At 42.5% G+C, this 27,524-nt stretch overlaps 3 protein-coding genes and 2 pseudogenes across 3 annotated transcripts in view; 2 read left to right on the top strand and 3 right to left on the bottom strand.

The window, feature by feature from the left end:
* The window catches only part of LOC102993303 (zinc finger imprinted 2), a 141,093-nt gene extending 139,893 nt beyond the window's left edge, over positions 1-1,200 (top strand). The window contains 2 exon segments of the mRNA XM_055078875.1: positions 111-768; positions 770-1,200. Of these exon segments, the coding sequence (XP_054934850.1) occupies positions 111-768; positions 770-968 (857 nt within the window). The 3' untranslated portion in view covers positions 969-1,200.
* Positions 1,201-12,961: 11,761 nt separating this feature from the next.
* LOC102993043 (olfactory receptor 5-like) lies at positions 12,962-17,721 on the top strand (annotated as a pseudogene).
* LOC112062476 (olfactory receptor 1019-like) lies at positions 15,106-16,079 on the bottom strand. Its single transcript, XM_055079241.1, is given in 2 exon segments — positions 15,106-15,560; positions 15,563-16,079. Coding segments are annotated over 2 exon segments (972 nt in total).
* A 4,986-nt stretch (positions 17,722-22,707) lies between the features above and the next one.
* On the bottom strand, positions 22,708-23,606 carry LOC102992750 (olfactory receptor 5-like). Its single transcript, XM_024117023.2, is given in 2 exon segments — positions 22,708-23,579; positions 23,582-23,606. Coding segments are annotated over 2 exon segments (897 nt in total).
* Positions 23,607-25,085: 1,479 nt separating this feature from the next.
* On the bottom strand, positions 25,086-25,848 carry LOC129391448 (olfactory receptor 13H1-like; annotated as a pseudogene).
* Positions 25,849-27,524: the final 1,676 nt, after the last annotated feature.

Below are 27,524 nucleotides of genomic sequence, written 5' to 3'. Positions count from 1 at the left end.
AAACCTGAAACCAAAGATCTAACTCCAGAGCAAAGCCTGCCTATAGAAAAATCATCCTCGGGCAGGAAGACAGGATTTGGAGGTAGGTAACTTCTGGTGTGTCTACGTAGGAGAGTCTTCTCCTGATGATCCATTGGGTTTGCACCAGGTCAACCAGAAGAAACTTTTGAGTCTGGTAAAAATGAATGACCCCAAGACGCTTGCTCAGGAAAGAAGCCATGACAGTGATCAATTTGAGAGACGCTCAGATCTTACTAAACAGTCAGAGGGTCTTCTAGGAAAGGATCCCCAGGAACGCATTCCTCCTGGAATTTGCACCAGTCCCCAGCCGGTGGACAGCAGGCCTTTCGTCCAAGAGAACAAACACAACAGATGTGAATTTTGTGGAAGAAGCTTTAGTACCCAGTTGGCCTGTGAGAGACACGAGCAGATCCATACAGGGAAGAAACCCTTTGAATGTAAACACTGTGGAGAAGCGTTCTACTTCATGCCACACCTCACCAGACATCAGAAGACTCATTCACGTGAGAAGTCCCCTGGATGCAATGAAGGTGGAAAGTCTTTCACTCAGTGTGCAAATATCAACAGCTGCATAAGAATTCATAGTCAGGAGGACTACTATGAATGTTTCCAGTGTGGCAAAGCTTTTATCCAGGATGTGCATCTTTTTCAACATCTCAAAGCCCGTGAGGCAGCAAAAGCCCTTCCACCCGCGTTGCCCCGAAACAAGACACATTTAATTCGATATTAGCAGAAACATGACTATGTCAGAGAGAGCCTGTCAGTGTTGTCACTGTGGCAGAGTCTTCATTCGGACTTCACATCTCATTCAGCACTACAGAATTCATGCTCAAGAGAGGCCTTACCAGTGTCAGCTGCGTGGGAAGTGTTTCAACTTACCCTCCTACCTCACTCAGCATTATCAACTCCATTCTCAAGAGAAACCGGTTGAGTGCAGTTACTGTTGAAAAACCTTGACTCAGAATATTCTCAACACTTTTGACTTTCCCCTGGAGAGAGACCCTTTGAGTGCTCTGAATATGAGAAGGTCTTCAACCAGCCCTCACACCTTGTTAACAACTTGAAAATTCATCGTGGTGTGGTCAGAAAACAGAGAATGGTTGCAAGAGGTTAGAACAATCTTTTTGCAAAGGGAGAGTAGCACAGGTGTCAGTCACCCAGGCAAAAAACCTTACAAAGAATATTTTTGTTGCATAGGAAAGAAGCTAATAGATTTTGCCCTTCTTTGGTGTTATCCATAGAATGGAGAACCTTGATTTTGACATCCTAACAAAAAACTTGTGACTGGCAGTTGGGCTCCAGACAGGAACTCTGTTCCTAAATTTCTACAGAAGTGTTTACATACAGTATCTTTACCACATGGGATGTATCAGCAGAGGGCATGGTAAAAAGATTTTTGAGGTGTACCTATGTTGATTCATCCACAAAGCTGAAGTAACTGGTAATATCTTTACACAGTACTTGTTGATTTATAAAACATTGCCAAATGTGTTATTTGATCTTTTAAGGAATGCTGCATTGTACCTAGTATGAGGATATTTATTTCATTTTTACAGGTATAGCAAACTTGACACTCCAAGTTGTCATTTGATTTGACCTGGGTTTTAAGTGATGGGGCAAGAACTGAACCCCAGTGTGGTTTGGTTAGGTTTGGCTTTTGAGATTCCATGAGCTATTTATTTTATATCTTGATGCTCAACCCAGGTTTGTTTTATTCCTGCCATATCCGCTCTGAAGAAAAGGTACAGTACTATACTGACTGCAGCCGTCTTCCTTTTTAGTAATCCAACATTATTTCACATTAAATCAGATGGGGACACCTGTAGTATAAGGGGTTCAGAAAGCTTTTTTAAGATGAAGTTCTGATAGCCATTTCTCTTAAAATTTAGGGTTAGATGAATTTTTGAGACACTGATCAAGGAAGGATATTTTTGCTAACCACTTTCTTATAATTGGTCTTGGAGATCGTAAATCTGCTGCTAATTAAGTAGAATTTTTGCAGTTTTCTGTAGTTTGAAGGTTTGGGGTTTCATATTTTTATTTTTTTCCCCTCTCCTTCCTTTTAAAAAATCCTGTTTGAAAACAGTATTTCTGCTTTTCTTGGGCATTGGCATCATCAGCACGACCAGCTTCACCTAAAATCCGAATTCTTTGCTGGGCGTACTTCACTCTTTAAAAGTATGAGCCCTGAATTGCACTAAAGATTTCTTTTATACCATATTGCTATAATGTAAAAGTTTTGCATCACTGACTTGGATGGTGGTCAGATACAAAGACACGTGAGAACCGGTTGGACCCGGTGTCTCAGAACTTGACTCCTTGCCTGGAAGGGTGGGTTGCTGCTATTGTTATTCACTGCCCTGCTTTTTCTCATCCTGCCATTTTTGAGGTTGATCTATGATGTGTGGCTCCAAAGTCATGAAAGTAAAAACAAACATGAACCTACAGCAGCCAAATGAGTGCGAGCTACACAGCCCCTTTTCTTCATTTCCCAAGTTCTTGATGAAACAGTCCTCACTGGCTGGTCCTATTTTCTCACCACAGTCCACCCTCCAACCCGCTATAAATTGGTTTCCGATTCTGCCACCACTACTGCAAAGGGACATAATGTCAATATGTCTTATTGTTGACGATGTTAATTAACCTTTATTTGTTTCTCTTTGTAATTAATAAATATCTTGCGGGAGAAACTTTGAGACCATGCAAGTATCTAGTTTCTCCTCACACTTTTACCTACTAAATTCTAGCATCTAGCAAGTGGATGTTACCTACAGCCATTTCTACTATGTAGTATTGTAATGGTGATCTTTAATTTTCCTCATTCCTTCTACATTTAGTAATTAGAATTCTCCTTTGAGGAAGAATTGTCCTCCCTATTTATTTACTCAGTAATTTATTTATATCAGTATGGATTCATGGATGTTTATTTTATTCTATGGACTATAATTCAACACTACCATTATTTGTTCAGATTGTTCCAGCTCTGGCCACTGGGAGTCCTTTCAGGTTGGCTCCTCTCATCCTTTTCTGAACACTTCTTTTGCACCCTGCTTAATTTCTCTCCCTTCACCTCCAGGAAAACCCCATGCCTTGATGATAGCTTCTACCTCATCACTGTGTTGTGAAATCTGCTGCTTTCCCCAGGGTCATAGGTTTACTCACACCCTTATCAATCTGTCATTTCATTTCTTCCTTCACCATTTTTGCTAAATCTATATTCTACCTGGTTTGTTATTTGCTTAACACTTTCTTTCAATTGTGTCATCTCTATTTTTTAAAAAAACTTCAGTACATCTACCTAAAGAGGAAAATTTAAAATCAACTCAAAGGATTTTACCCAGACCATAATCAGATTTTCCCAATCATTTTCAGGATGTCCTTTAACAGTTGGCTTGTTTGAATCTGGATCCAGACATGCATTTGGTTGTCTGACCTCTTGATTCTCTCTCAATCTAAAGCAATCTCCTCTCAGTTTTTTAATGCCTTGTGTGACCCCAAGAATAATGTAGAAATGTATTTCCCTCCTCTCTCCACCCAATTCCTAATATATCTAACAGTCTTGGTACTCCTAATATTCAGGTTTAATTTTTTTTTAAATTAGAAGCACTCATTTTTAAATTCTTAAATTTTTAATTGTGGTAAGAAACACATAACATAAAATTAACCGTCTCAGACATTTTAAAGTGTCCAGTTCAGTACTGTTAAGTAGAGTCACATTGTTGTGCAATAGATGCCCAGGACTTTTTCATCTTGCAAAACTCAAACTCTGTATCCATTAAACAGTAACTCCCCTTTTCCCCCTCCTTACAGCCCTGGCAACCATCATTCTAACACTCTTGTTTTTTTTTCTTTAAAGCTTTGTGTGATTATGCAAGTAATACTGGAAGAAACTGGGTCGGTTGTCCTGTGGAATGTCCCCCCTTCTAAATGTGTCTGTTTGCTTCCTGTGGTATCCTTAAGCTTGTTCCTGTCTCTATATTTTCTGTAAATGGAAGTTAGCTGTAAACTCTGGAGACTTAATTAGATTCATCTTCAACTTCTTTGGCAAGAACACCTCATAGGTGGTTTTGTGTACTTTATATCATATCCCATCAGGCTTTTGGCTCTTCCCAAAGGTCCAGCCTTTTAAAGTCGTTCTCCAAGCCACTGCACCATTCACAGGCAATGAGGTTTCAAAGTTTTCACCATCACTCATGGTCCAGCTGCTTTAGTTCCTTCTTCATTACCTCTTCTAGACTTTTCTCAATGTGCCTCCCTCCATTACTCCACCCTAGTCTTTAGGAGGTGGTGGAGACTCCTTGAGGGGTCTGGTGTGGGCCATTTGTTGAGGACCCTGGGCAAGGGATTCTTTTTTTTTTAAATATTTATTCATTCATTCATTCATTTATTCATTTATTTAGGTGCACCAGGTCTTAGTTGCGGCATGCGGGATCTAGTTCAACCAGGGGTGGAACCTGGGCCCCCTGCATTGGGAGCGAGGAGTCAACCACTGGACCACCAGGGAAGTCCCTGAGCCAGGGATTCTCTAGAAAGGGAACATCAGACTTGACTTTGTTCTAATGCTTCTTTCATGCCCCAAAGGGCAGCGGTGACAATATGGAGAGCTAACTCTGCCTGTCACCCCTGGACTCTTTGGAACATATGGAATATGCACAAGCCACTGCCTCCACATTTTACAAGCTAAACTTGAGCTGACTGCAATGGCAGGTGTCTCAGCCTGTTACTTTGACTTTCACCTTGCTGCTTTTCTTGCTGCTGTCCTAGTGGGCCCCCAAGGATGATAATGCTTTTCTTCTTCCCTGCTTTTCCCAACCAATTTGCAATATATCAGACAATTTGGGCACTGCTCTTATATTCAGGTTAATTTTTTAAAATTGAAAACACTCATGTTTTAAGCTTTCTTTGATGATTATGCAAGTAGTGCATATCTGTTGAAGAAAATTTTAGAAAATACATTTCTGGGGTTTTTGTGGGTTTTTTTGGAATATTTGTATTTCCGTGTCTCAACTCAAATAGACCTGCTGCTAAAAGGGGTAGACATTGTCCAGACATTTTTTTCTATGTATAAGTTTATATAGATTTTTAAATAAAATATATTTTTATGAAATAGAATCATACCATTAACATTGTTTTTTTTCACTTGCTTAAGTAATTTTATTCAAATGATTTTATTTTTAACATCTTTATTGGAGTATAATTGCTTTACAATGGTGTGTTAGTTTCTGCTTTATAACAAAGTGAATCAGTTATATATATACATATATCCCCATATCTCTTCCCTCTTGCGTCTCCCTCCCTAACACTGTTTTAAAGGCTGCAATTTTCATACTAATATATCATGAACATCTGCCCATATTCATAAATATATCTCTCAGTTTCATCTTTTAGGACTGCCTGGTACTTGGTTGCATAGATGTGGCCTAATTGATTTCACTAGACTTCTAGAGTTGGAAACTGGGGTTACGGTAATTTCTCTCTTTTTTTATTCCATTGAAAACCTTTTAAAATTTATTTATTTTTATTTAGTTATAATTAACATACTATATTATATGAGGAGATGGGGGGACAGACCAAATAGGTGAAGGGAATTAAGAGGTACAAAACTTCCAGCTATAAAATAAGTAAGTCAGCATCTTTATTCCTGTCCTGACTTACTTATTTTATAGCTGGAAGTTTGTACCTCTTAATCTCTTTCACCTATTTGGTCTGTGCCCCCATCGCCTCATATAATAAAGACGCAGACGTAGAGAATGGATTTGAGGACACGGAGAGGGGGAAGGATAAGCTGGGACGAAATGACAGTGGCATTGACATATATACACTACCAAATGTAAAACAGATAGCTAGTGGGAAGCAGCCACATAGCACAGGGAGATCAGCTTTGTGACCACCTAGAGGGGTGGGATAGGGAGGGTGAGAGAGAGACGCAAGAGGGAGGAGATATGGGGATATATGTATACATATACCTGATTCACTTTGTTATACAGCAGAAACTAACACAACATTGTAAAGCAATTATACTCCAATAAAGATGTTTTAAAAAAACAAAAAAAAAATAAAATAAGTCAGAGGGTTGTAATGTACAAATAGGGAATATAGTCAGTAATATTGCAACTTTGTATGGTGGCAGATGGTAACGGGGTGTATTGTGATCACTTCATAATGTATAAGAATATTGAATCACTATGTTGTACACCTGTAATTTATCTCTTATGTGTGCATTGCTGCTGTAGTTACACTTCCCCTTTATCTCTTGGGTCTTGGAATTTCCCTTAGCAGTTTGCTCTGATGTCTTTGCATATGGTTGTGTTTCCCAAGGGGAAATTCCCAGCAGTAGAATTTCTGGGCCAAAAGGTATGTGTATCTTGAAGGCTTTGGAAACACTCCTGGCCTCCTCCCCTCGAGGTCTAAAAGTTGTGCTGATTTTTTTCTCTTGGGAACAACTAAACTATTCAACTCTCCCCTACACTCGCTTTCTCCGTGAAGAATTTGCACTCTGAACCCATTTTAGGGAATAACAGGACTGACATCAGGCCTGGAAAGAGCCACAGATGAAATAGTTTGTTCAAACCCTCATTTTAACAGTTCTGTTAGGTTTATTTTCCTCATTAAATAAGCAGTATTAAGCATATTAAATAAAATTTCAGAAGGCAAAGAAGGCTAATAAACTTCCCAAGGATGCTCTCAATCACTACAAGCCCAGGATTGTAGTTGTGTTCACTGGTTAGAAGAGCCCCTTGGCAGGGAAGGGAGAGTGTGGGCTTTGGAGCCAGGCTGACCTGAAGCCAAATCCAGCCCCTTCCTTAGAAGCTGATTAAACCTCATTTTCTTAGGAACTGAGGTAACAGTGCCTCCCCCTGGAACTGTTGAAAGGCCTTTAGCTCACCTGTGTAACAGAGCCTAACACTGCCTGGTACATAGGAAGGCACTCAGCAACCAGTGGCTGTTCTAAGAGTTCTTAGTGACAATTAGTAAACTACAGGATTGTAAACCACAGCCGCACATCAAACACAACCACATTTTATCATGTTTCAGTAGTCTCTGTACTTATAAGCTTTTCTGTGAGTAATGTTTTTCATATTATCGCAAATTTGAAGTTCTTTTTTTCTCACCTATTTTGTAATGACAATTTTAAAATGACAATTATATAAAGGTTTGATTAACAGAGCATAAAGCATTGTATTTATAGTTGCTTTCTTAAGATAGATTTCTAAAAAGTGATATCACTAGATGAGACGTGAAAAACATCTCTGTGGTTCTCGAAACATGGTGCTGAATTTTTCTGGAGGGGCATTCGCATCCCCCAGCTAAGGGGGGCCCAGGGGTGTGGCAAAGGGCTCCCTCCTAAGTCAGTGACAGGTGTTGCTAATCAATCACGCTCTCTCTGGGTCCACTGAACCTGAAGACAGGCTTGTAATCGTTCTCAGCATACCACCCAGGTAAAACAAACTGAGCAGTTTGTACATGCAAAGAAATGTCTTTGCTACGCCTGGTATAAATAAGCATTTGAACAATTTTACCAGCATTGGATATTTATTACTTAAAACAAACCAACGAAAAAGTTTGCCTATTTGATAAGCCAAAAAAGTGCTTCTTGCTTACTAATGAATTCTTCCCCCATATGTTTTTTAAAATATAAATTTATTTATCTATTTATATTTTATTTTTGGCTGCGTTGGGTCTTCGTTGCTGCACACGGGTTTTCTCTAGTTGCGGCGAGCAGGGGCTGCTCTTCATTGCGGTGCATGGGCTTCTCATTGCAGTGGCTTCTCTTGTTGCAGAGCACAGGCTCTAGGCACGTGGGCTTCAGCAGTTGTGGCACATGGGCTCAGTAGATGTGGGTTGCGGGCTCTAGAGCGCAGCCTCAGTAGTTGTGGCACACAGGCTTAGTTGCACTGCAGCATGTGGGACCTTCCCGGACCAGGGCCCGAACCCATGTCCCCTGCCTTGGCAGGCGAATTGTTAACCACTGTGCCACCAGGGAAGTGCCCCCCCGCCATATGCTTTTAAAGTTCTTTGTGTATAATCTAGGCCTTTGGCCCATTTTAGCTATTGTGTCTTTGTGCTTGTTCTTTCTGATTTGCCTGAACTCACTTTCCTTTTCTTAAAGTATGCATTTCTGAAAGATTCATGTTTTTCATTTTAAAGAAATACTTAGCTCATTAAAAACAATTTCTATTTTACAGAAAGGTAGATCTACTCCCTCTGCCTTGCTGCCACTCGTGCCCCCAATACACCATGAACACCATTAATGTTTTGGTTTGTTTTCTTATAATTTAAAAATAATTGCCAGATTTATGAAAGTGCTTGCCTCTAGGGAGTAGTGGGGAAGAGATCTAGTTCTCACTGTACCTCTGTTCTTTTTCACCTATTTACGCATGTGGCTTTAAGGTGTTCATAGTTTTCAAATAGCTGTGATCATTCCATGTGTGCAGTAGCATATTTTTTCCACCCTGTTGTACACCTTACAGACTGCTCTATCACCCCCTTGTCAATCGTTTTCACCTTGTTAATAGCTGCACAGTATACCCAGAGCTTTATCTGTGTGGCCCTCCCTCTGTTGTTTGAATGTTTAATTTAGTTCTGATATTTCATAATTGTAAATGATACTGTAATGAACATTTTGGTACTTAAAGTATTTTTCTAAATTTAGGATTCTTTAAGATTTCGCCAATTGGGAATTACTGTGTCAGAAGGGGAATAATTGTTTTAAGGTTCCTGATACACACGTCTAAGTTTTCCTTTGAAAGAGCACCAGTTTGCACTGCTGCAATTAACACATGATGGATGGTGTGTGTTCCACACATTCTCGCTAGCATTGTGTATTAAGAGCACTTTTCACCTTTGCTAATTTAATAAGGGAAAGGGCATCTAATTTTAATTGCATTTATTTAGTTTTTAAGGATGTTGAACATTTTCCTCTAAGCTTGTTAAGCAATTATATTTCTTCTCTTTGCATTGTCTATGTGGCTTTAATATCTTCCTATCAATTTGAAGTCTCTTTATGTAATAAAGATATTATTTGTCTTCATTTTGGCCATAAATGTTTTCCCTAGTTTGGCCTTTTCTTTGAATTATTTTTTTGATAAGGTTTCAATTTTTATATAGCTCAATTCTGATATCTTTTTTTTTTTTTTTTTTTTTTGCGGTACGCAGGCCTCTCACTGTTGTGGTCTCTCCTGTTGTGGAGCACAGGCTCCGGATGCGCAGGCTCAGCGGCCATGGCTCACGGGCCCAGCCGCTCCGCGGCATGTGGGATCTTCCCAGACCGGGGCACGAACCCGTGTCCCCTGCATCGGCAGGCGGACTGTCAACCACTGCGCCACCAGGGAAGCCCCTGATATCTTTTTTAAACCTAAAAAATCTAACCTTCTCTAAACATTAGTATTTTTTTCTGCAGTTTTTATTATTTGTAAAATATACTTTAACTATTATTGAATTTACTTTGATGTATTATGTGAAGATAAAAATTATCCCCCATTGTTAATTGCCCCAACATCAATTTTAGTAAATGATACACAGTCATAATATTTTATTTTATAATACAGTTCTGTATCTGGATCATCCACTTTGTTTCATTGTTTTGTCACCCTATTATATCATAGATCTGTATTCTTTTTAACTTTTATAGCCTCATATGAGTTTTCTATCACTGTGCCTTTAAGAAGTTTATTTATGTGTGTTATATTTATATGAGAAAAATGAATTTTGTTACTCTTCCAGATGAAAAGTTGTTTAACAATTAAAAACAGCCTTTTGCTGATTATTGAAGTGAATTTATAAATGAATTAGGAAGAATTAACATTGTTACATTTAAACTTAGCATCCGGGAATATGATATTGTTCTTTTATGTACTCAAGTGTTTTTATCAGCCAGCAAAATAAGTGCCCCTTAGTTATTCCTACATACTGTTGCAGTTGTAGGTTTCTTTGTGTAGTGTTTTTCTTTTTTGTTATAATTCTCAAAAAGTCAGCATCCCAGAAATGAGGTTACTTCACTGTTGCCCCACTACATGCATTCAAGCTAGCCAAACCCTACACTTTCAGCAGTTGTGGGCTGCAAATGCTCTTGAAGGAAAATGCAGAGAAGCATAGCAGTAAGAATGTGCATGCATGCGCGCACACACACACTCACACACACACACACACACACACTCTCTTACTTACTTATGAATACCACCGCCTCAGAAGGGTCAGCCATACGCCCACCTGGGCCCCAGCTTTGAATCTTCTACCACTCTGGGTCTAGGGCTGGTGCCCAGACCATCTAATAGTCAGGTCTCCTCCAGGTGGGACACTGAAGGAGGGATGAAGTACAGGTACATTGCCATGATACCCAACCCACTTCAGCCTTTCAGGTGAAGAGACCCATTTGGATTCATTGACTATAGGTGTATGGGTTTTGTTTTTTGTGTTTTGTTTTGGTTTGGGGTGTTTTTTTTGTTTTTTTGTGAGGTTTTTTTGGTTGTTGTTTGTTTGTTTTTTGGCTGTACCACGCAGCTTGCCGGATCTTAGTTCCCCGACTAGGGATCAAATCCACTCCCCCTGAAGTGGAAGCACAGAGTCCTAACCACTGGACTGCCAGGGAAGTACCCCCCCATAATTTCTCTTTTTAATATGGTATAAGATGTGTGTTTAATAAACCCAAAATCTTTAGTGTTTCTTTAAAGACGACAAAGTAGGTAAATTTAGACATGTTTAGCAATGAATGTTTCAGTATTTTTATCTTAACTGGAAATGATCTGGATATTCAATGAATTCTCATCATTTAATTTAATTTAGGAAAACTCTAAAGTTTCAAGTTATCAAACATCTGGAGAAATTAATTTTTGGTAGACATACCATAAAACAATCATTTTTAAAGAATTCATGTAAAAATTTTAATCCCATTGATCTCTATTTCATTACCTATGAAAATATCATCATACCAAGTTAATTGCTGACAAATTTTGTAACAAAGATAATATGAACTTACTGACTTTTAGTAAACCTAGGAACAATTAAAGTATTACTACTTAATGCTGATGACCCTAAAGACATGTCTGTATTAATCAAAGCAACAACTTAGGCTTGTTTTCATTTATTAAAGAGTTAATTCTATATCACATGATCCTTTAAACATTTGGATTACTTTTTTGTTACATACAACGCCATATCCTGCCAGTTGTTGGGCTGCACCCCACAGGCCTACAAGGCCTGAACTTGCCCGGCCTCTTGCCTGGCCTCAAGACCGAAGAAAGAGCCCGGAGTCAGCAACAGAGACGTCAATGGTTTAATGGGTTGGTCCGCTTACACGTCTGAAGCAACACCGCACCGTGTGTGGCAGACGGCGGGCAGGATATGGCGTCTTCACTCCCTGGCAAGGAAGGGGAGATTGCCAGCTATGGGGGAATTAACATCAGGCGGGCTCATTGGTTACCAGGGAAACCAGCAGAGGGGGGCATGCCCCTCACGGCCCCTTTGATAAGAACAATCACCAGCTGGGGCTTGGGGCAAGTGTAGGAAGGTCAGTCATGTGCGTGAGTGTAGGTGATGGAGGCACTGGTCCAGCAGGGATGTAGAGAGAGCAAGAAAACAGCCACCTTGAGTGGCCTGACCATACAGTATGCCTTCTAGGATTCTGTCCTGATTCATGGATGACAGTGCCACTAAGTGGGGTGAAAACTGGGGAAGATGCAGCTGTGGAGGATAAATGAAGAGCTCTGTGTAGATGTGTGAAGTCTGAAGTACTTGCTACATGTCCATTCAATGTGATTCAACGACAGTCTACCCATTCACTAACCAATTGTTTACTGAGCTTCTATTATGTACAGGGAGAATCTGGTCTGGGTCAACTGTGTGCTGGAGCATGCTAGTACCAGCTCACAATAGCTAATTGTTAAACATTCAAGAATGTTGCAAATCAGTCATTAAGCTATCAGCAGCTTGGCATTAGCTGTGGTGAGATTGTTTACACCATGGAAATTGGCAAATGCTATTTTTTTTTCCAGAGAGTTGATTTATCAGCACCACAGTAAACAAGCCAAAGTAATACCTATCTTCATGCAGCTTTCATTCTAGTGTCGGGGACAAATTTTAAACAAATAATTACACAATAATTAAAATTGCAGTGCATATTTTGAAGAAATGAGAGTGATGAGAGTATAGAAGGAAAAATGGGCTAAGTTGGCCAGCAGGGGGTGATAAGGAAGTGATGCTTGAACTGTGATCTGAAGGCTGAACCACACGTTTTAACATAGGAGATCAGGATGTGTTCTATTGATGAGGTGTCATGGTTTGATTGGAAGTATCTTTTTCTTCCTTAGTGGAACAAAATAATGGAGTATCTTTCAATGAATGGCAGTTTAGATTCACTAGCAGGTATTAATCTGATTCAGAAAAGAGTGTCTGTACTGGGTTTGTGGAGCCCAAAGATTCCAGGCAGGTGTTGCAGAAATGACCAGGGAGATAGGAAACCACCAAGGCTCAGGGATCCCAGCCCCTGGACCCCAGCTCACACCAGAGAAGCTCTGATTTTTGTGTTTTGCTGTTCTGCTTCATATTCGTTGAGAAAAATACACATTGAACACCTAGTGTGTGCCAGACACTACGACACACAGGGGATACAGTACTGAGGAGACCAGAGCGCTGCCCTCATGGGGATTATATCTGAAGGAAGGGGATGGGGATTCGGGGCAGAACAAACAAGCTGAATAACTTAGGTAATTTCAGAAGGATGATAAATGCAGTGGAGGTAACAAAACAGGATGCAGGCATGGTGAGTCACCTGGAGGGGATCTGCTTTGGATGGCAGGACCACAGAAGGTCGTTCGGATGAGGTGACCTTGGAGCTGATAGGGAGTTGGCCACTCAGGGGTCTGGGGGTTACACCAAGCGCCTTGATGTTTTCTGCCTCAGTATATCTCAGGTAATCATGGGAGTGACACCCATCACCTTTGCTGTATTCTACAATACAAGGGGAAGGGGTTATACCAGGATGGGACTCATTGGCGTGTGCCTGCCAACCCCAGGAATCACCAAAGACTTGCCTGATCTGGCTGGCTGGTCACATGCCAATTTATGTCTCTCCCAGGGATTATGCATTTGATCAAGACGTTGATGTTCTCAAGTAAAGGAGAGCTCTTCAGCCCTCAAGGATATGTTGGTAGCACTGCAACCCTCTCCTAAAAACTCGCAAAGAAATGTCTCAACAAGGTAAGATTTTTTAAAGTCCTAGAGAAATACAATCCAATCTCTATCATTAAAAAGCAGAACCCCCCCGCAAAGTAGAACCCCAAGTGTTCTGGAGCAAAAATATTGGATCCTTTCTCAACCCTCTGAACTTTGGGTAGATTGCCTGTCCTATCTGAATTTCATCTTTCACATGTAAAATGAAGAGATTTTATAAAGAGTGATAGAGATAATGTATAAAAGTGACTAGTACAGGTGGCCTGGGAAAAAGGGAATAATTGGAAGCATGACAATAGGTGGAATAAAAAATAGTGGCTTGGGGACTTCCCTGGTGGTGCAGTGGTTAAGAATCCACCTGCCAATGCAGGGGACGGGATTCGAGCCCTGGTCCGGGAAGATCCCACATGCCGCGGAGCAACTAAGCCTGTGTGCCACAATGACTGAGCCTGCACTCTAGGGCCTGTGAGCCACAACTACTGAGCCTGCGTGCCACAGCTACTGAAGCCTGTGCGCCTAGAGCCCATGCTCCGCAACGAGAGGCCACCGCAATGAGAAGCCCGCGCACCGCAACGAAGAGCAGCCCCCACTTGCCGCAACGAAGACCCAATGCAGCCAAAAATAAAATAAACATTTATTTTTAAAAATGGTGGCTCATCAAGAGATCAGATGTGGATGAGTGATTAAAAAATAGTAAATATTCTCTCCATTTTTTTCTGGAGCTTTATCTGAGCACATGGCAACCCAGGTGGAGACAACATTTCCCAGCATCCCTTGCAGGTCAGAGTGGCCATGTGACTAAGCACTGGCCAATGGGATGTCAGCAGAAGTGATGGGTACAACTTCCAGGTCACATCTGAAAAGCACTCTCCTTGCCCTCTACTTCCTCTGTCTTCCTTCCTGCAGCTGGACTGTGAATGAGTTGCTAGTGAGCCTTCTCCTACCACGTGGATAAGGAGACTGTATGGGATGGTACAGCAATGAGACAGGAGGAACCTGGTCTCAGGATGACTTTGTGGTGTAGAGACACCCATGTTTACAGGAAAGAGAAAAAAAAACCTTGTACTATTTAAGCCACTGTTGTTTGGTCTGTTAAAGCAGCTGAACCCAAAACCCAACCAATACAGTGCTATCAGGTAAACATTACAGAAAGAAAAAAGTATCCCTGATGTTCTCTTAGGAAGGAGCCACATGAAGACCATGTCTCTGCAAGTACGATATGGACTATTTTTCTTCTGGAACAGTTGCTTCTTCTGATGAACTCACTGACTTGCATTTCAGACAAATATTAGATGGAAAATGTGTACCACTTCGCATTAGAATCATTTTGAGCAGGCCAAGGTGTGATCACTTGTGGGAGGTCCATGGAAATGGATGAGCTGAGCAGAAAGTCCTCTAGTGGACTCACACTCCAGGATACAGGGTCATTGGTGGGCTTTGGGATGAAATGACCCCTCACCACAGCTGTTGTTCGGTACCCACAGGGGATTGGTTCCAGGACCCACCAGGATACCAGAATGGATGCTCAAGTCCCATAGTCTTCCCTCCATACCCACAGGTTCTGCATTCATGGGTTCGACCAACCAGGGATTGTAAACGGAGTACACGATCCACGGTTGGCTGAATCTGCAAATGTGGAACCCGTGAGTACCGAAAGTCAACTGTATTTTAAATTCTCTCCCTCTTTCTACCTTCCCCTGTGTATGTACAGTACAATTTGCCTAAATTAAATGCACTTGGACACGTCTCCATTTTATGCAGCTGCCTACTGGGGCTTCCTGCATGAATCATCATCAACGTTGTTGTCAACTTTTTGGGCCACCCAGTGTGTTCCTGGTGGTTTCTGGAGACATTAACACCTCCACTATGACCACAAGGAAAATCTTGTGAGGCTGGATTTCTGGGTCACTCCATGTCCTAAGGTGGCACCTGAAGATACAGCTTCCACGGGGACCCCTTCATGTCCTTGTTCCTCAGGCTGTAGATAAGCGGATTTAGGGTGGGCATGAAGATGCAGTAGAAGACGGCAGCCAGGCGCCCTTGCCGTGGGGAATAGCGCGCGGTGGGCTGCATGTAGGCAGAGCTGCCAATGCCGTAAAACAGGAGGACGGTGGCCAGGTGGGAGGAACACGTGGAGAAGGCCTTCCAGGGGCTGGCTGCTGAGCGGATCTGAACCACCGTGGCCAAGATGCGCACATAGGACAGGACAGTGAGGCTGAAGCAGCTGATGATGACACAACCGCTGGCTGCAAATCCCGCAGTGTCATGGACACCTGTGTTGGCACAGGCTAGGCGCATGAGTGGCGGGATGTCACATAAGTGGTCAATCACGTTGGGGCCGCAGAAGAGCAGGGAGAAGGTGTTGGTTAGGGAAAGGCAGAGAAGAGGAGCCCGCTGCCCCAGGCCGCCGCCACGGAGATGCAGGTCCAGGGCCTCATGGCTGCCCTGTACACCAGGGGCCTGTAGGTGGCCACACAATGGTCATAAGCCAGGGAGGTGATGAGAAAACACTCTGCGGACTCCAGGCAGACAAAGGCAAAGAGTTGGGACGTGCACACATGGAGGGAAATCTGCCCCGAGCCCAGCAGGGTGGCCACCAGGGCCCGGGGCAGGGTGGTGGACACGGAGCAGATATCCACCAAGGAGAGGTGTTTGAGGAAGAAGTACATGGGCGTGTGCAGGCGGGCGTCCAGCGTCATGGCGGCCACGATGGAGATGTTCCCCAGAAACGCGGCCAGATAAACCAGAAGGAAGGCAGCAGCGCTGAGCACCTGTATCTCAGGGACCGCTAAGAAACCCGGAGGAAGAAAACAGGCACTGCCTTGAGATTGGTCACGTTGTGTCTTCGGAAAAGCTCGCAGATGGCAGGGGATGCTCAAAAAGCAGTGCATGGGGCTTCCCTGGTGGCGCAGTGGTTAAGAATCAGCCTGCCAATGCAGGGGACACGGGTTTGAGCCCTGGTCCGGGAAGATCCCACATGCCGCGGAGCAACTAAGCCCGTGCGCCACAACTACTGAGCCTGCGCTCTAGAGCTTGTGAGCCACAACTACTGAGCCCACGCGCCACAACTACTGAAGCCCATGTGCCTACAGCCAGTGCTCCACAACAAGAGAAGCCACCGCAAAGAGAAACCACTGCAAAGAGAAGCCCATGCACCGCAATGAAGACCCAACACAGCCAAAAATAAATAAATTTATTTTTTAAAAAAAGTAAAGGAATGATCATGACTCTTTATAAAGCACTTTCTCGTCTGTTGCCATGTTTAATATCGATAATGACTAAGGACCTCCTGGGGATAGATTTCACCTCCATTTTACAGATAAGATAATGGAGGCTCATAAAGGTTGAGTATCTTGTCAGTGATCAGGGATGTAGTAAGTAGTGTTAAATTTTCCGTTACCAGTTTTGCAATTTCCCAATTGCTCCTTGCTGGCGCTCAGAACAAGAGTCAACCTACAGCAAAGTAGCATTGGCTCTAGGGGCCCTAACTGTATATGCTCTCCCCCTTTGATCAATTTATTTCTGCATGGATCATGGTCTCTACAAACCTGTTTCTTCCTTACATAGATGGAGAGGTCTCTGGACTTGGGCAATATGTCCAGAGTGCAAAAGTTTATCCTACTGGGTTTATCTGCCAGGCAAGGCATAAGGATTGTGCTGTTTGCTGTCTTCCTGACTCTACCTGCTGACCCTCCTGGAGAACACGCTCATTTTCCTTGTCTGCAGTCATGGTGAGCTCTGAAAGCCCATGTACTTCTTCCTGGGCAACCTGAGCTGCCTGGAGATGTGTTACATGACAGTGACCATGCCCAGCATGCTCGTGGGGCTGAGGTCCAGTGCATGCCATGTGCCCTTCACAGCCTGCATAATTCAGCTTTTTTTATTCATATCTCTCATTGGCACCAAGTGCACCCTCCTGGCCTCCATGGCCTATGACCACTATGTGGCCATCTGCCGCCCACTACACTACCTGCTGCTCATGAGGCCCCAGATCTGCCTGGGTTTAGCTTTGTCCTCATGGCTTTGTGGGCTGTTGGTCTCGGTGGTCAAGATATCATGCATTGCCAGCCTGTCCTCCCGTGGCCCCAATGTCCTCAACCAATTTTTCTGTGATGTCTCCCCCTGCTCAACCTGTCCTGCACCCACGTGACCCTGATGGAGCTGGTCGACTTCATCTCTGCCATCGTCATCTGTAGGACCCTGCTAGTTGCTCTGGCCTCGTATGCGGCCATCAGGAGGGCTGTGCTCCAAATGCCTTGGGCTGCTGCCGGCAGCAAACCCCTCCACCTGCACCTCCCACCTGATTGTGGTGGACATCTTCTGCTCAGTGGTTCTCTTCACGTATTCCCACCCCAGCCGTGTCGAACCCACTGACCTCAACAAGTTGCTGTCCGTCATCTACACGGTGGCCACGCACATGTGCTACCTGATCTAGTCTACTGCCTGTGGAACAAGGAGGTCCACGCAGCGCTGCGGAAAACCCTCCCCCAGCGCCGAGTCTCTTCAGCGAGAACTGACATTTCCTGCTCCTGATCTTAACACTTTCATGGCCAAAACACGTGCACAGCTTTCAAAGGCAAATAGAAATCCGGAGGAAAATATTTGCAACATAACTTATAAAGACTTGTTTAAATAAAGGAGAAAAATATGAAGACCTCCACCGAGAGAAAAACCAAAAGGAAAATGGTCATGAACATGAAGGCTATTGAAGGAAACATGTAAGTGGCTGATAACCTACCAAAAAGTTGTGCATGCCCTCTACTAATCCAAGAAATGGAAATTTACTCCTTGCCCACTGTAAAAAAAAGTATAATACAAAATTTAAGCACAAGAATTTTTATTGCAACACTGTGAAATTTGGAATAAACATTATTTTATTGGAAATTTTTGCATATAACTCAAATGTCCACCAACGTGAAATTATTTAAATATGTTACATTATATACATAGTGTGAAATAACAGGCATTCATTAAAGAGATTAAACCAGACTTGCAGATACTGCCATGGGGAGACGGTACGTTGTTTAGTTAAAAATGAAAGAAGCAGTATAAGAGTGTCAAAGATTTGTAAATCAATAATAATAGACTAATTGCAGTAGTTATTTATGTTAATAACTAATAACCTAGAAAGGAATCTGAAAAGATATATATCAAAGAGTTATTAGCTATATTTTTAGGCATGAGACCACAGGGGACTCATATTTTCTATTTTATACATTTGAATATTTTGCAATGAACTTGTATTACCTTTATAATTGAATAAATATGCATTTTATAAGAGAAAACAAAAATTCAAAGAAAGACCTTCTATAGAATGACTTGCTACCATGCTAGCATATTTTCCATTTTTATTTTAAGTAATAAAAATTCGTGTTGGGGGACTTCCCTGGCGGTTCAGTGGTTACGACTCCGTGCTTCCGCTGAAGGGGGCGTAGGTTCGATCCCTGGTTGGGGAACTAAAATCCCACATGCAGCGTGGTGCGGCCAAAAAGAAAAAAGAAAATCGTGTTGACAATGCCTCAAGGGAAATGAACATGTTCTAGTGTGGTTTGTGAGAGTATATGTTGGTACGTTTTAGAAGGGCAGTTTGTTAATAAATACAAAAAGCCTCGAGAATCTGAATGGCCTTGCATTCATCCATTCAACTTTGGGAATTTATCCTGGAGAAGAAAGTAAAAGATATGGGCAAAAGTTGACCTACAATGATACCCATTCCAAACTATTTGCACAAAGACAAATAACCCAATAGTTCATCCAAAAACAAGCAATAGAAATGGCCAATAAACTATGGAATAATATTCAATCTCCACCACAACTAAAGAAATGAAACTCAAAGTAATAAGATGCTCCCCCCTGGTAGTGGAGCATTTTTTAATTTGCTCAGAGCAAATTAAAAAAATTTAAAAATCCTTTGAGAGAACCCAGTGTTGGTTGGATGTAGGGCAATGTACCCTCTAAGACTACTGTGGGAATGCAGATTGAGGCAGTGGTTTTGGAAAACAATTGGCCAATATTTATCAAATTTTAAATTCACATTCACTTTGACACAGATATTACCATTTTATCTTCATGCTGTAGGTCTTGAGGTAGTCTTTAATTTTCTTCACTGATGTTTCCAGCTGTCTACCTTCTAGGCTCTTTATGCATGCGTGGGATCATGTGAGTGGTACTGGCCAATGAGTAATTATGTCACTTCTAGACCAAGTCATTTAATTCCTGGTGTGAGACCCTCCAGATCTCTCTTTTCTATTTGGCATGGTGGCAAGCAAAGTTCAAGCCTAGCCTTTTCCACCTGAATTCCGACCATGGTTAGCAGAACACCCTTTAAAATGGTCATAAAAATTCTCTATATGCAAGTCTCACAGATACATTGCTAAGTGACAAAAGCAGGATGCCAGATATGATCTGGGAAATGGAAGAGCTTGGTTCCAATTGTTTGGAAAAATTTGTGCCACCAAAAATTTTCATGTTTCCTCTTTCCTCAGAAATACTCCTCTTTTCAAAGCTCCACCTGGGCAGGTGTGGGAGCACTTTGAGTCTGTGCTCTTTGCCCATGGTTCTTCTCATCCCCAGGCTGCCATCCTTCCCAAGCCCTGAACCAATAATTGTGGTTGTTGGCCTGCGGGGGGCTGTGGGGGTGGGGGCAGGGGGAGGTTGCAATGCTCTAGTTGGCCAGCAGGTGTTACATGCCTTTCCCTGGACCCAAGAGCCGCTGTGGCCAGTTCACTCAAGTCATAAGGGCAGAGCGTGGGGTAGTGTTTCTCCCCCAGTGGGGTATGTGACGAAAAGGACACCTCTTTAGGTGATAATGGAGTCAAGAAAATATCAGATTCTACTGCAGCTACAATTCCATGAGGGAGATGCATCCTAGAACAGGGAAGGGGGCAGAATGAAGAAAGCCTTAAACCCAACAATTCCCAATGTTTCTGGGCACTGCTGTCATCTGTGGGGCAGAAAGAAGCTGAATGGGCGTCGGTTCGGCTCTATCGCTTGGGCAGAAGACAGAGATTACAGTGATTTTTTAATATTGAAAAAAATCTTATTATAAAAGCAATACATGCCACACACAAAATTTTTTGACAAAATACAATGAAGTGAAAATGAAAGCAAAGCCTTCCCAGGGTCTGCCACACACTGGCAATCGCCGTTAGCATTTCATAGTGTTGATTTTCAAATTCTTTCCAATATGCATACATACACTCATTGCATTACAAAGTTAAACGTAATTACACTGTCCATGCTGTTTTCTAACCTGAATTTTCCATATCATGATGTATAATCGACATCTTTCATGGAAGTAAATATACTTACAAAATTTGTTTTTCATGGCATTGTAGGATTCCATGTGTAGCTGTGCCTAAGTTTAACAACCCCTCTATTGTTGAATAGAGGTTTCTCCCAACAGCTCTCCATTAGAGGCACAAAATGCTGGGACTTCCCTGGAGGTCCAGTAGTTAAGACTCTGCGCTTCCACTGCAGGGGGCACAGGTTCCATCAGGGAACTAAGATCCCACATGCCGTGTGGCATGGCCAAAAATTTTAAAAAAAAGAAAAAAAAAAGAAAAAGAAGCAGAAAATGCTATGAATATTCTCTCGATTACATTGTTGCAAGCATTCCTAAGTTATTCTCTTGGCAAAAAATCCTTAAAATGATACATTGTCAAAGGCCATGAACATTCAGATTTTAATGCATATTGACAAATTGCCCTCCAGAAACATTGTACCAATTTCAGTTAATAACTTTCATGATTGCTGAAATTTGGGGAAAAAATTCAATTCCTTGAATTTTGGGATGTGCATCCTCATGCAAACATCTGTAGCTAGGTCTAGAATTTTTGTCTTTACATTTTTAAATTTAGAATTTTATTTAGAATTTTACTCTAAATTTTTACATTTTTATTTATAACTATATCAGGCCTCCATGTCAATATACAGAGATACAACTAATTTTTAAAAATTGCTTCATAAGGCTTCACAATATGGGGCAACATAACCTATTCAGTCATTATGTTATTGGTGAATATTCTCATTCTTTCCAGTTTGGGCCACTTAAAGCAATGCTACAATAAACATCGTTGTACATGTATTTTTACAGATCAGTGCTTTTATATTCCTGTGAGATATCTGCAAACGTAGTGATTCTGGGTCAAAGTGTAGCCAGAACAGTTCAATTTTTATTTATTTTATTTGTTTATTTTTTTGGCTGTGTTGGGTCTTTGTTGCTGCGTGCAGGCTTTCTCTAGTTGCGGCAAGCGGGGGCTACTGTTCATTGCGGTGCGTGGGCTTCTCATCGTGGTGGCTTCTCTTGTTTCGGAGCACGGGCTCTAGGCGCGGGGGCGTCAGTAGCTGCAGCATGCAGGCTCAGCAGTTGCAGCATACAGGCCCTAGAGTGCGCAGGCTTCAGTGGTTGTGGCGCACGGGCTCAGTAGCTGTGGAGCTTAGTTGCTCCACAGCATGTGGGATATTCCCGGACCAGGGATCGAACTCGTGTCCCCTGCATTGGCAGGCTGATTCTTACCCATTGCGCCACCAGGGAAATCCCCACAATTCAAATTTTTAATAGGTGATACCAGGTTGTTCTCCAAGAAGGTTTTAACAATTTATGCCACCACCAGCAATGTATGAGAGAGAGTGCCCACTTTTTTAAAGCCACTTCAGTTCTAGGTGTTAACAATCATTTGAATTTTTCCTGATCTGATACAGTGATGGTAAAACACTGTAACTAGCATTTTTCCTGAATATCAAGGAGACTTATTAGATTCATTGGTCATTTGCATCATCTCATCTATAAATTGCCATTTATAATTGCCCTCCTTACCCTGACATACATATATTTTTAAAGTAGGGCATTGAACACTTTGAAAACAGTTTGACAGTTCTTTAAAAAGTTAAATATAGCATTAGCATATGACCCAACAATTCCACTCCTAGGCATATACCCAAGAGAAAAGAAAATGTGTATCCACAGAAAGAGTTGTATACAAATGTTTACAGCAGCATTATCCCTAATAGCTAAAAAGTGGAAACAACTCAAATATCTTTCAACTGATGAATGGGCAAACTAAATATGGTGTATCCATATAATGGAATATTATTCAATCATAAAAAGAAATAAAGTACTGATACATGCTACAACATGCATGAACCTTGAAAATATTATGCTAAATGAAAGAAGCCACATAAAAGTCCACATATTTTATGATTTCAATTATGTAAAATGTCCAATCAGGCAAATCCATAGGGAGAGAAAGAGTAATGGTTTCTTAGGGCTGGGGGGGCAGGGGATTGGTAGTGACTGCTAATGTGTATGGATTTCTTTTGGTGGTGATGAAAATGTTCTGGAATCAGATAATAGAACAGGTTGCACAACTTTGTGAATGTACTAATATCCACAGAATTGTACATTTTTAAATGATGAAATGTGTGGTGTGTGAATACAAAGTATTGATAACTTGAGATCTCCCCCATGCCCTTAGCTGGTCAGCCTCAGGAACAGTGTGGGGTTCTAAGGAAAGCTGCCTAGACCTCCTTGTTCCGCAGGCAGTAGATGACGGAATTGCACATAGGCGTGACCACCGTGTAGATGACAGACAACACCTTGTTGAGGTCCATGGCTTCTATGTGGCTGGGATGGGCGTAGACAAAGAGAGTGGCTGAGTAGAAGATACTTACCACTACCAGATGGAAGGCGCAGGTGGAGAAGGCTTTGTGGTGGGCGGCCGCTGATGGCATGTGGAGCACAGCCCTACCAATGGCCACATAGGAGCCTATGGCCATCAGGAGGGAACCCCAGAGGATGACGATGGTAGAGATGAAGTCCACTAGCTCCGTCAGGGCCACGTGGGTGCAGGACAGATTGAGCAGAGGGGAGACATCACAGAAGTGGTTGAGGACATTGGGGCCACAGCAGGACAGGCTGACGATGCATGCTGTTTTGACCACCGAGACCAACAACCCACCAAGCCATGAAGTTATGGCCAAGCCCAGGCAGACCTGGGGCCTCATAAGCAGTAGGTAGTGGAGTGGGCAGCAGATGGCCACATAGTGGTCATAGACCGTGGAGGCCAGGGGGGTGCACTCAGTGCAGATGAGGACTATGAAGAAGAAGAGTTGAGTCATGCAGGCTATGAAGGGCACATGGTAGGGTCCAGTTCACAGCCTCATGAGCAGGCTGGGCATTGTCACTGACATGTAGCACATCTCCAGGCAGCTCAGGTTGCCCAGGAAGAAGTACATGGGCTTGTGGAGCTCGCTGTGACTGCAGATGAGGAAAATGATGAGCGTGTTCTCCAGGAGGGTCAGCAGGTAGAGGGTCAGGAAGATGGCAAACAGAATTTCCCTTATCTCTGGTCTTGTGGACAAGCCCAGACAAATTCCTAGACTCTGGTCATGTTGCCCACATCCAGGGACTTCTCCATCTAAGAGTGAAATACCGCTACAAGGTATTTCACAAATCTATCTCTCTCCATCTTTCCTCACCCCAGATCCAAGCTGTCATCTCACTTGGGTAAAGGAAACAGCCTCTTCTCTGGCCTCCCTATGTCCATTCTTGCCCCTACAATCCTCCATGTAGAGGCTAGTGGAGTCTTTGAAAAACATAGATTATATAGGGTCACTCCTCTGCTTAAAACTCTTGACATTTCCCCCATTATTCCTAGAATAAAACTCATGTTCCTTATCAAGCCTTGCCAGTTGCTTCAGGTTTAACTCATGCCATGGTTTCTCTTCTCCCATCTACTGAAGCCCTATGGGAACACTTTCATTTCCTCAAATGTTCCAAGGTCCTGCAAGCCTTAAAGAATTCCCACATGTAGTTCCTTCTGTCTGGAACACCTTTCTCCCCATTCTTGCTTTTCCCATTTCTGGGACTCACTTTGCAATCATCCCTGTGGGACTTAGAGGACATGGGTAACTGATGCAAACAAACATGAAGTGTTAGGTTCTACTTTGGTCGTGAGAAACAAAGTCCTTTGTCTCTTACCCAGGAACCTCATGTCTTTTTCCAGCATCCTTTTATGAGACTAGTTTGTAAGTAGGTAAAATCCCAGATCTTTTACAGTTTTTTAAAATTAATTTTTATTGGATTATAGTTGATTTACAAAGTTGTGTTAGTTTCAGGTATACAGCAAAGTGATTCAGTTATACATACATTCATTCTTTTTCAGATTCTTTTCTTATATAGGTTATCACGGAATATTGAGTGGATTTCCCTGTGCTATACTGTAGGTCCTTGTTGTTTATCTATCTTACATATAGTAGTATGTATATGTTAGCCCCAAGCTCCTGATTTATCCCTCCCCACCCCCCACAGTTCTTGACAGAGAGTCTAGTCTGTACAAGCTGGAAGGGGCCGCAAAGGTGGCAACACCAGTGCCTCTAAAATATACACACCATTTTTTAGCTTCCTAGAATGAGCCACTGAGGCAGAAGATGAGGCTAGAGTCAGTTCTTGCTGGGGGCTGGCCACTGGGCCCTGAAACAAGCTGTCGGAGTAGGTCAACATGTGAAGGGGACCATCTATTCATGCCTTTTCCCCTTCAGCCACTGAGAATTTCTGGGACAGTCTCTTTCTTGTCCACAGCACACACACAACCACACACACACACACACTGAACCTAGGCTCTTGCCTTTGTTACTGCCTAATCGGCTCTTGCTTCACTTCTTCAGAGTAAATAGTATGATTGCTTTTTTAAAATAAGTTTTTGTGTGTATATGTCCGTGTGTGTGTGTAACACATCCTCCATAGAATTGTTGCAAGGACAGAGTTCATAGCCTAGATTAAGCAATCCATGATATTAATTTATTTCTTCTCCCCTCAACACCACATCTTAGAGGTCAGTCCTTTTCCCCAAGTCTCCTGAAGGCCCCTTTCATATCCTTGTTCTGCAGGCTGTAGATTAGGGGTTCACCATGGGGATGAGAATGCTGTAGGTCATGGAGATGATCTTGTCTCAGTCATGGATGGTCTTGTCCTGGGGCATCATATACATAGAGATGGCCATGCCATAGAAAAGGGCCCACTGTGAGGTGTGATCCACATGTAGAGAATGTCTTGCCCCGGCCCTCCGTGGACCATATCCGCAGCACAGCCACCAGGATCCTTCCATAGGAGGCCATGATAAAAGCAAAAGGAGCCAGCAGGGTCAGGGCACTGATGCCCACCAGGAGCGACTCCTAGAAATGACCTGCATAGAAATGCAGGTCAGAGCAGGCAAGCTTGAGCAGGGCCAGGAGCTCACACGAGAAGTGGTTGATTATCTGGCAACCACAAAACTCCAAGGGCATGGTTATCACAGGGACTACAGTCAACAGGAAGCCTGAAGTCCATGAGGTCCCGGCTAACAGGCTACAGAGTCGGGGCCCCATGCGTACCGAGTAGTGCAGCGGGTCACCAATGGCCACACAGTGATCATAGGCCATGGCAGCCAGCAGGAGACACTCCACAACACCCAGGTACTGTCCTGCAGCCATCTGGGCCAAGCACTGTCCTAGCAAGATGATAGGGATGGTCACCAAGCAGTTGACCAGCATCTGGGGCACACTAGACATGGTGTAACACATGTCCAGCAAGGACAGGTTGCTGAGGAAGAAGTACGTGGGCATGTGGAGCCGAGGATCGTAGTAGCAGGATAAGGCTGTTCCCAAGAAGGGTGACGACATAGGACATGAGGAGCAGGCAGAAGAACATGGTCTGAACCCGTGGATACTGGGAGAGCCCAAGCAGAATGAAGTAGATCTTCTTTGTGCTATTCTGGATGTCCATGCTCATTCTGAAACTTAGCTGGGTGGGAAAATATGGGTCATCTTAAGTGTGTTGTTCAGAAACTGACAGCTTCATATAAGTATGGTTTGACTCTTTCAAGGCACAAACTCTAGTGGGTTCCTTGGGACTGCTGCTCAGATCACTACTCCTTTACCCCGCATTGCTATGTCCCTTGGTGAGAATGTTGCTTAATATAATCCACCATTCAGCATCCCTCATTGACTCATCTTATCATATAATAATTCATTGATTCATGGATTGATGGATTGTTGGATGGATTGGGTCAATCATTCATTGACTCTTTTACATGTTGGCTAGTGGATTATTTCATTCATGCATTTCTACTTGAGTCATTTATTCATAAATCCATTTATGGTTGGATTCATTCATCGTTTCTTTTTTTAAAAAAAATACAGGTAATTTTTTTTTTATGTGAACCATTTTTTTTAAAGTCGTTATTGAATTTGTTACAGTATTGCTTCTGTTTTATGTTTTGGCTTTTTGGCCGCAAGGCATATGGGATCTTAGCTTCCTGACCAGGGATGGAACCAGCACCCCCTGCATTGGAAGGTGAAGTCTTAACCACTGGACTGCCAGGAAGTCCCCATTCATCATTTCTTTAGCAGATTCATTCACTCATTCAACAAATATTTTTGAGCAGCTACTAACTCAGTCCAGACTCTATCCCAGGCAATGGAACTACAATAGTGAGCAAGGAAAATAGGCTCTGCTCTCAAGGAATTGGCAGCCTAAAGAAAAATTTGAAGAGTAGCACTAGTATGTTCAGTCTGGCTCTCATCTATGCTTTAAATGGATCAGTTATTAGCTGTGAAAACATTTAAAATCATCTAGAGATTGGGATGTGGATCTGCCCTCTTCAGATGAGGATTCTCTCTAGTTCACCACAGTCTCCAGGACAGCTGCCATTTATCATCTTCCTAAAGCTATAGAACTTTTCCTTCTGGACTGATTCACCTATGGATAGATCTCCCTGGAGTCCATATTGGAATTTGAGTCATCATCTAACAGCAAGTGTGGGATATAGAGATGGCTTTCTTCCCTCCTACTTCACTCATTTAATTCCTTAAATGAACCAACTAAAATTTTTTAGGTTTCAAATTAATATACATAAAACTGATATTCTTGGTCTACACTTCTATGTGTTTTAACATATTTAGATTCCTGTAACCACAACCAGAATGGAGATAGTGTTGTATAACACCTTGGCTGTCACTATAGCCCAGGTTTAAATCCTAGCTCTGTCCTTTAGTAGCTGTGAAAACTTGGAAAAGCTCACTCAGAATCCTGAGCTCATCTTTAAAATGGGAATCATTAATCTCCCTCACAGCAATGTTGGAAGGATTACAAGCAATTATGGTTAAGAAGTAACAAGCACAGCCACCAGAAAACTACTAGAGCTAATCAATGAACTTGGTAAAGTTGCAGGATACAAAATTAACGCACAGAAATCTCTTGCATTCCTATACACTAACAACGAAAGATCAGAAAGATAAATTAAGCAAAAAATCCCATTCACCATTGCAACAAAAAGAATAAAATACCTAGGAATAAA

This window comes from Physeter macrocephalus, chromosome 17 (genome assembly GCF_002837175.3).
Source record: "Physeter macrocephalus isolate SW-GA chromosome 17, ASM283717v5, whole genome shotgun sequence".
Lineage (NCBI taxonomy): Eukaryota > Metazoa > Chordata > Mammalia > Artiodactyla > Physeteridae > Physeter > Physeter macrocephalus.
Note: the sequence above shows the minus strand (reverse complement) of the source record. Positions and strands in the feature narration are given on the sequence as shown.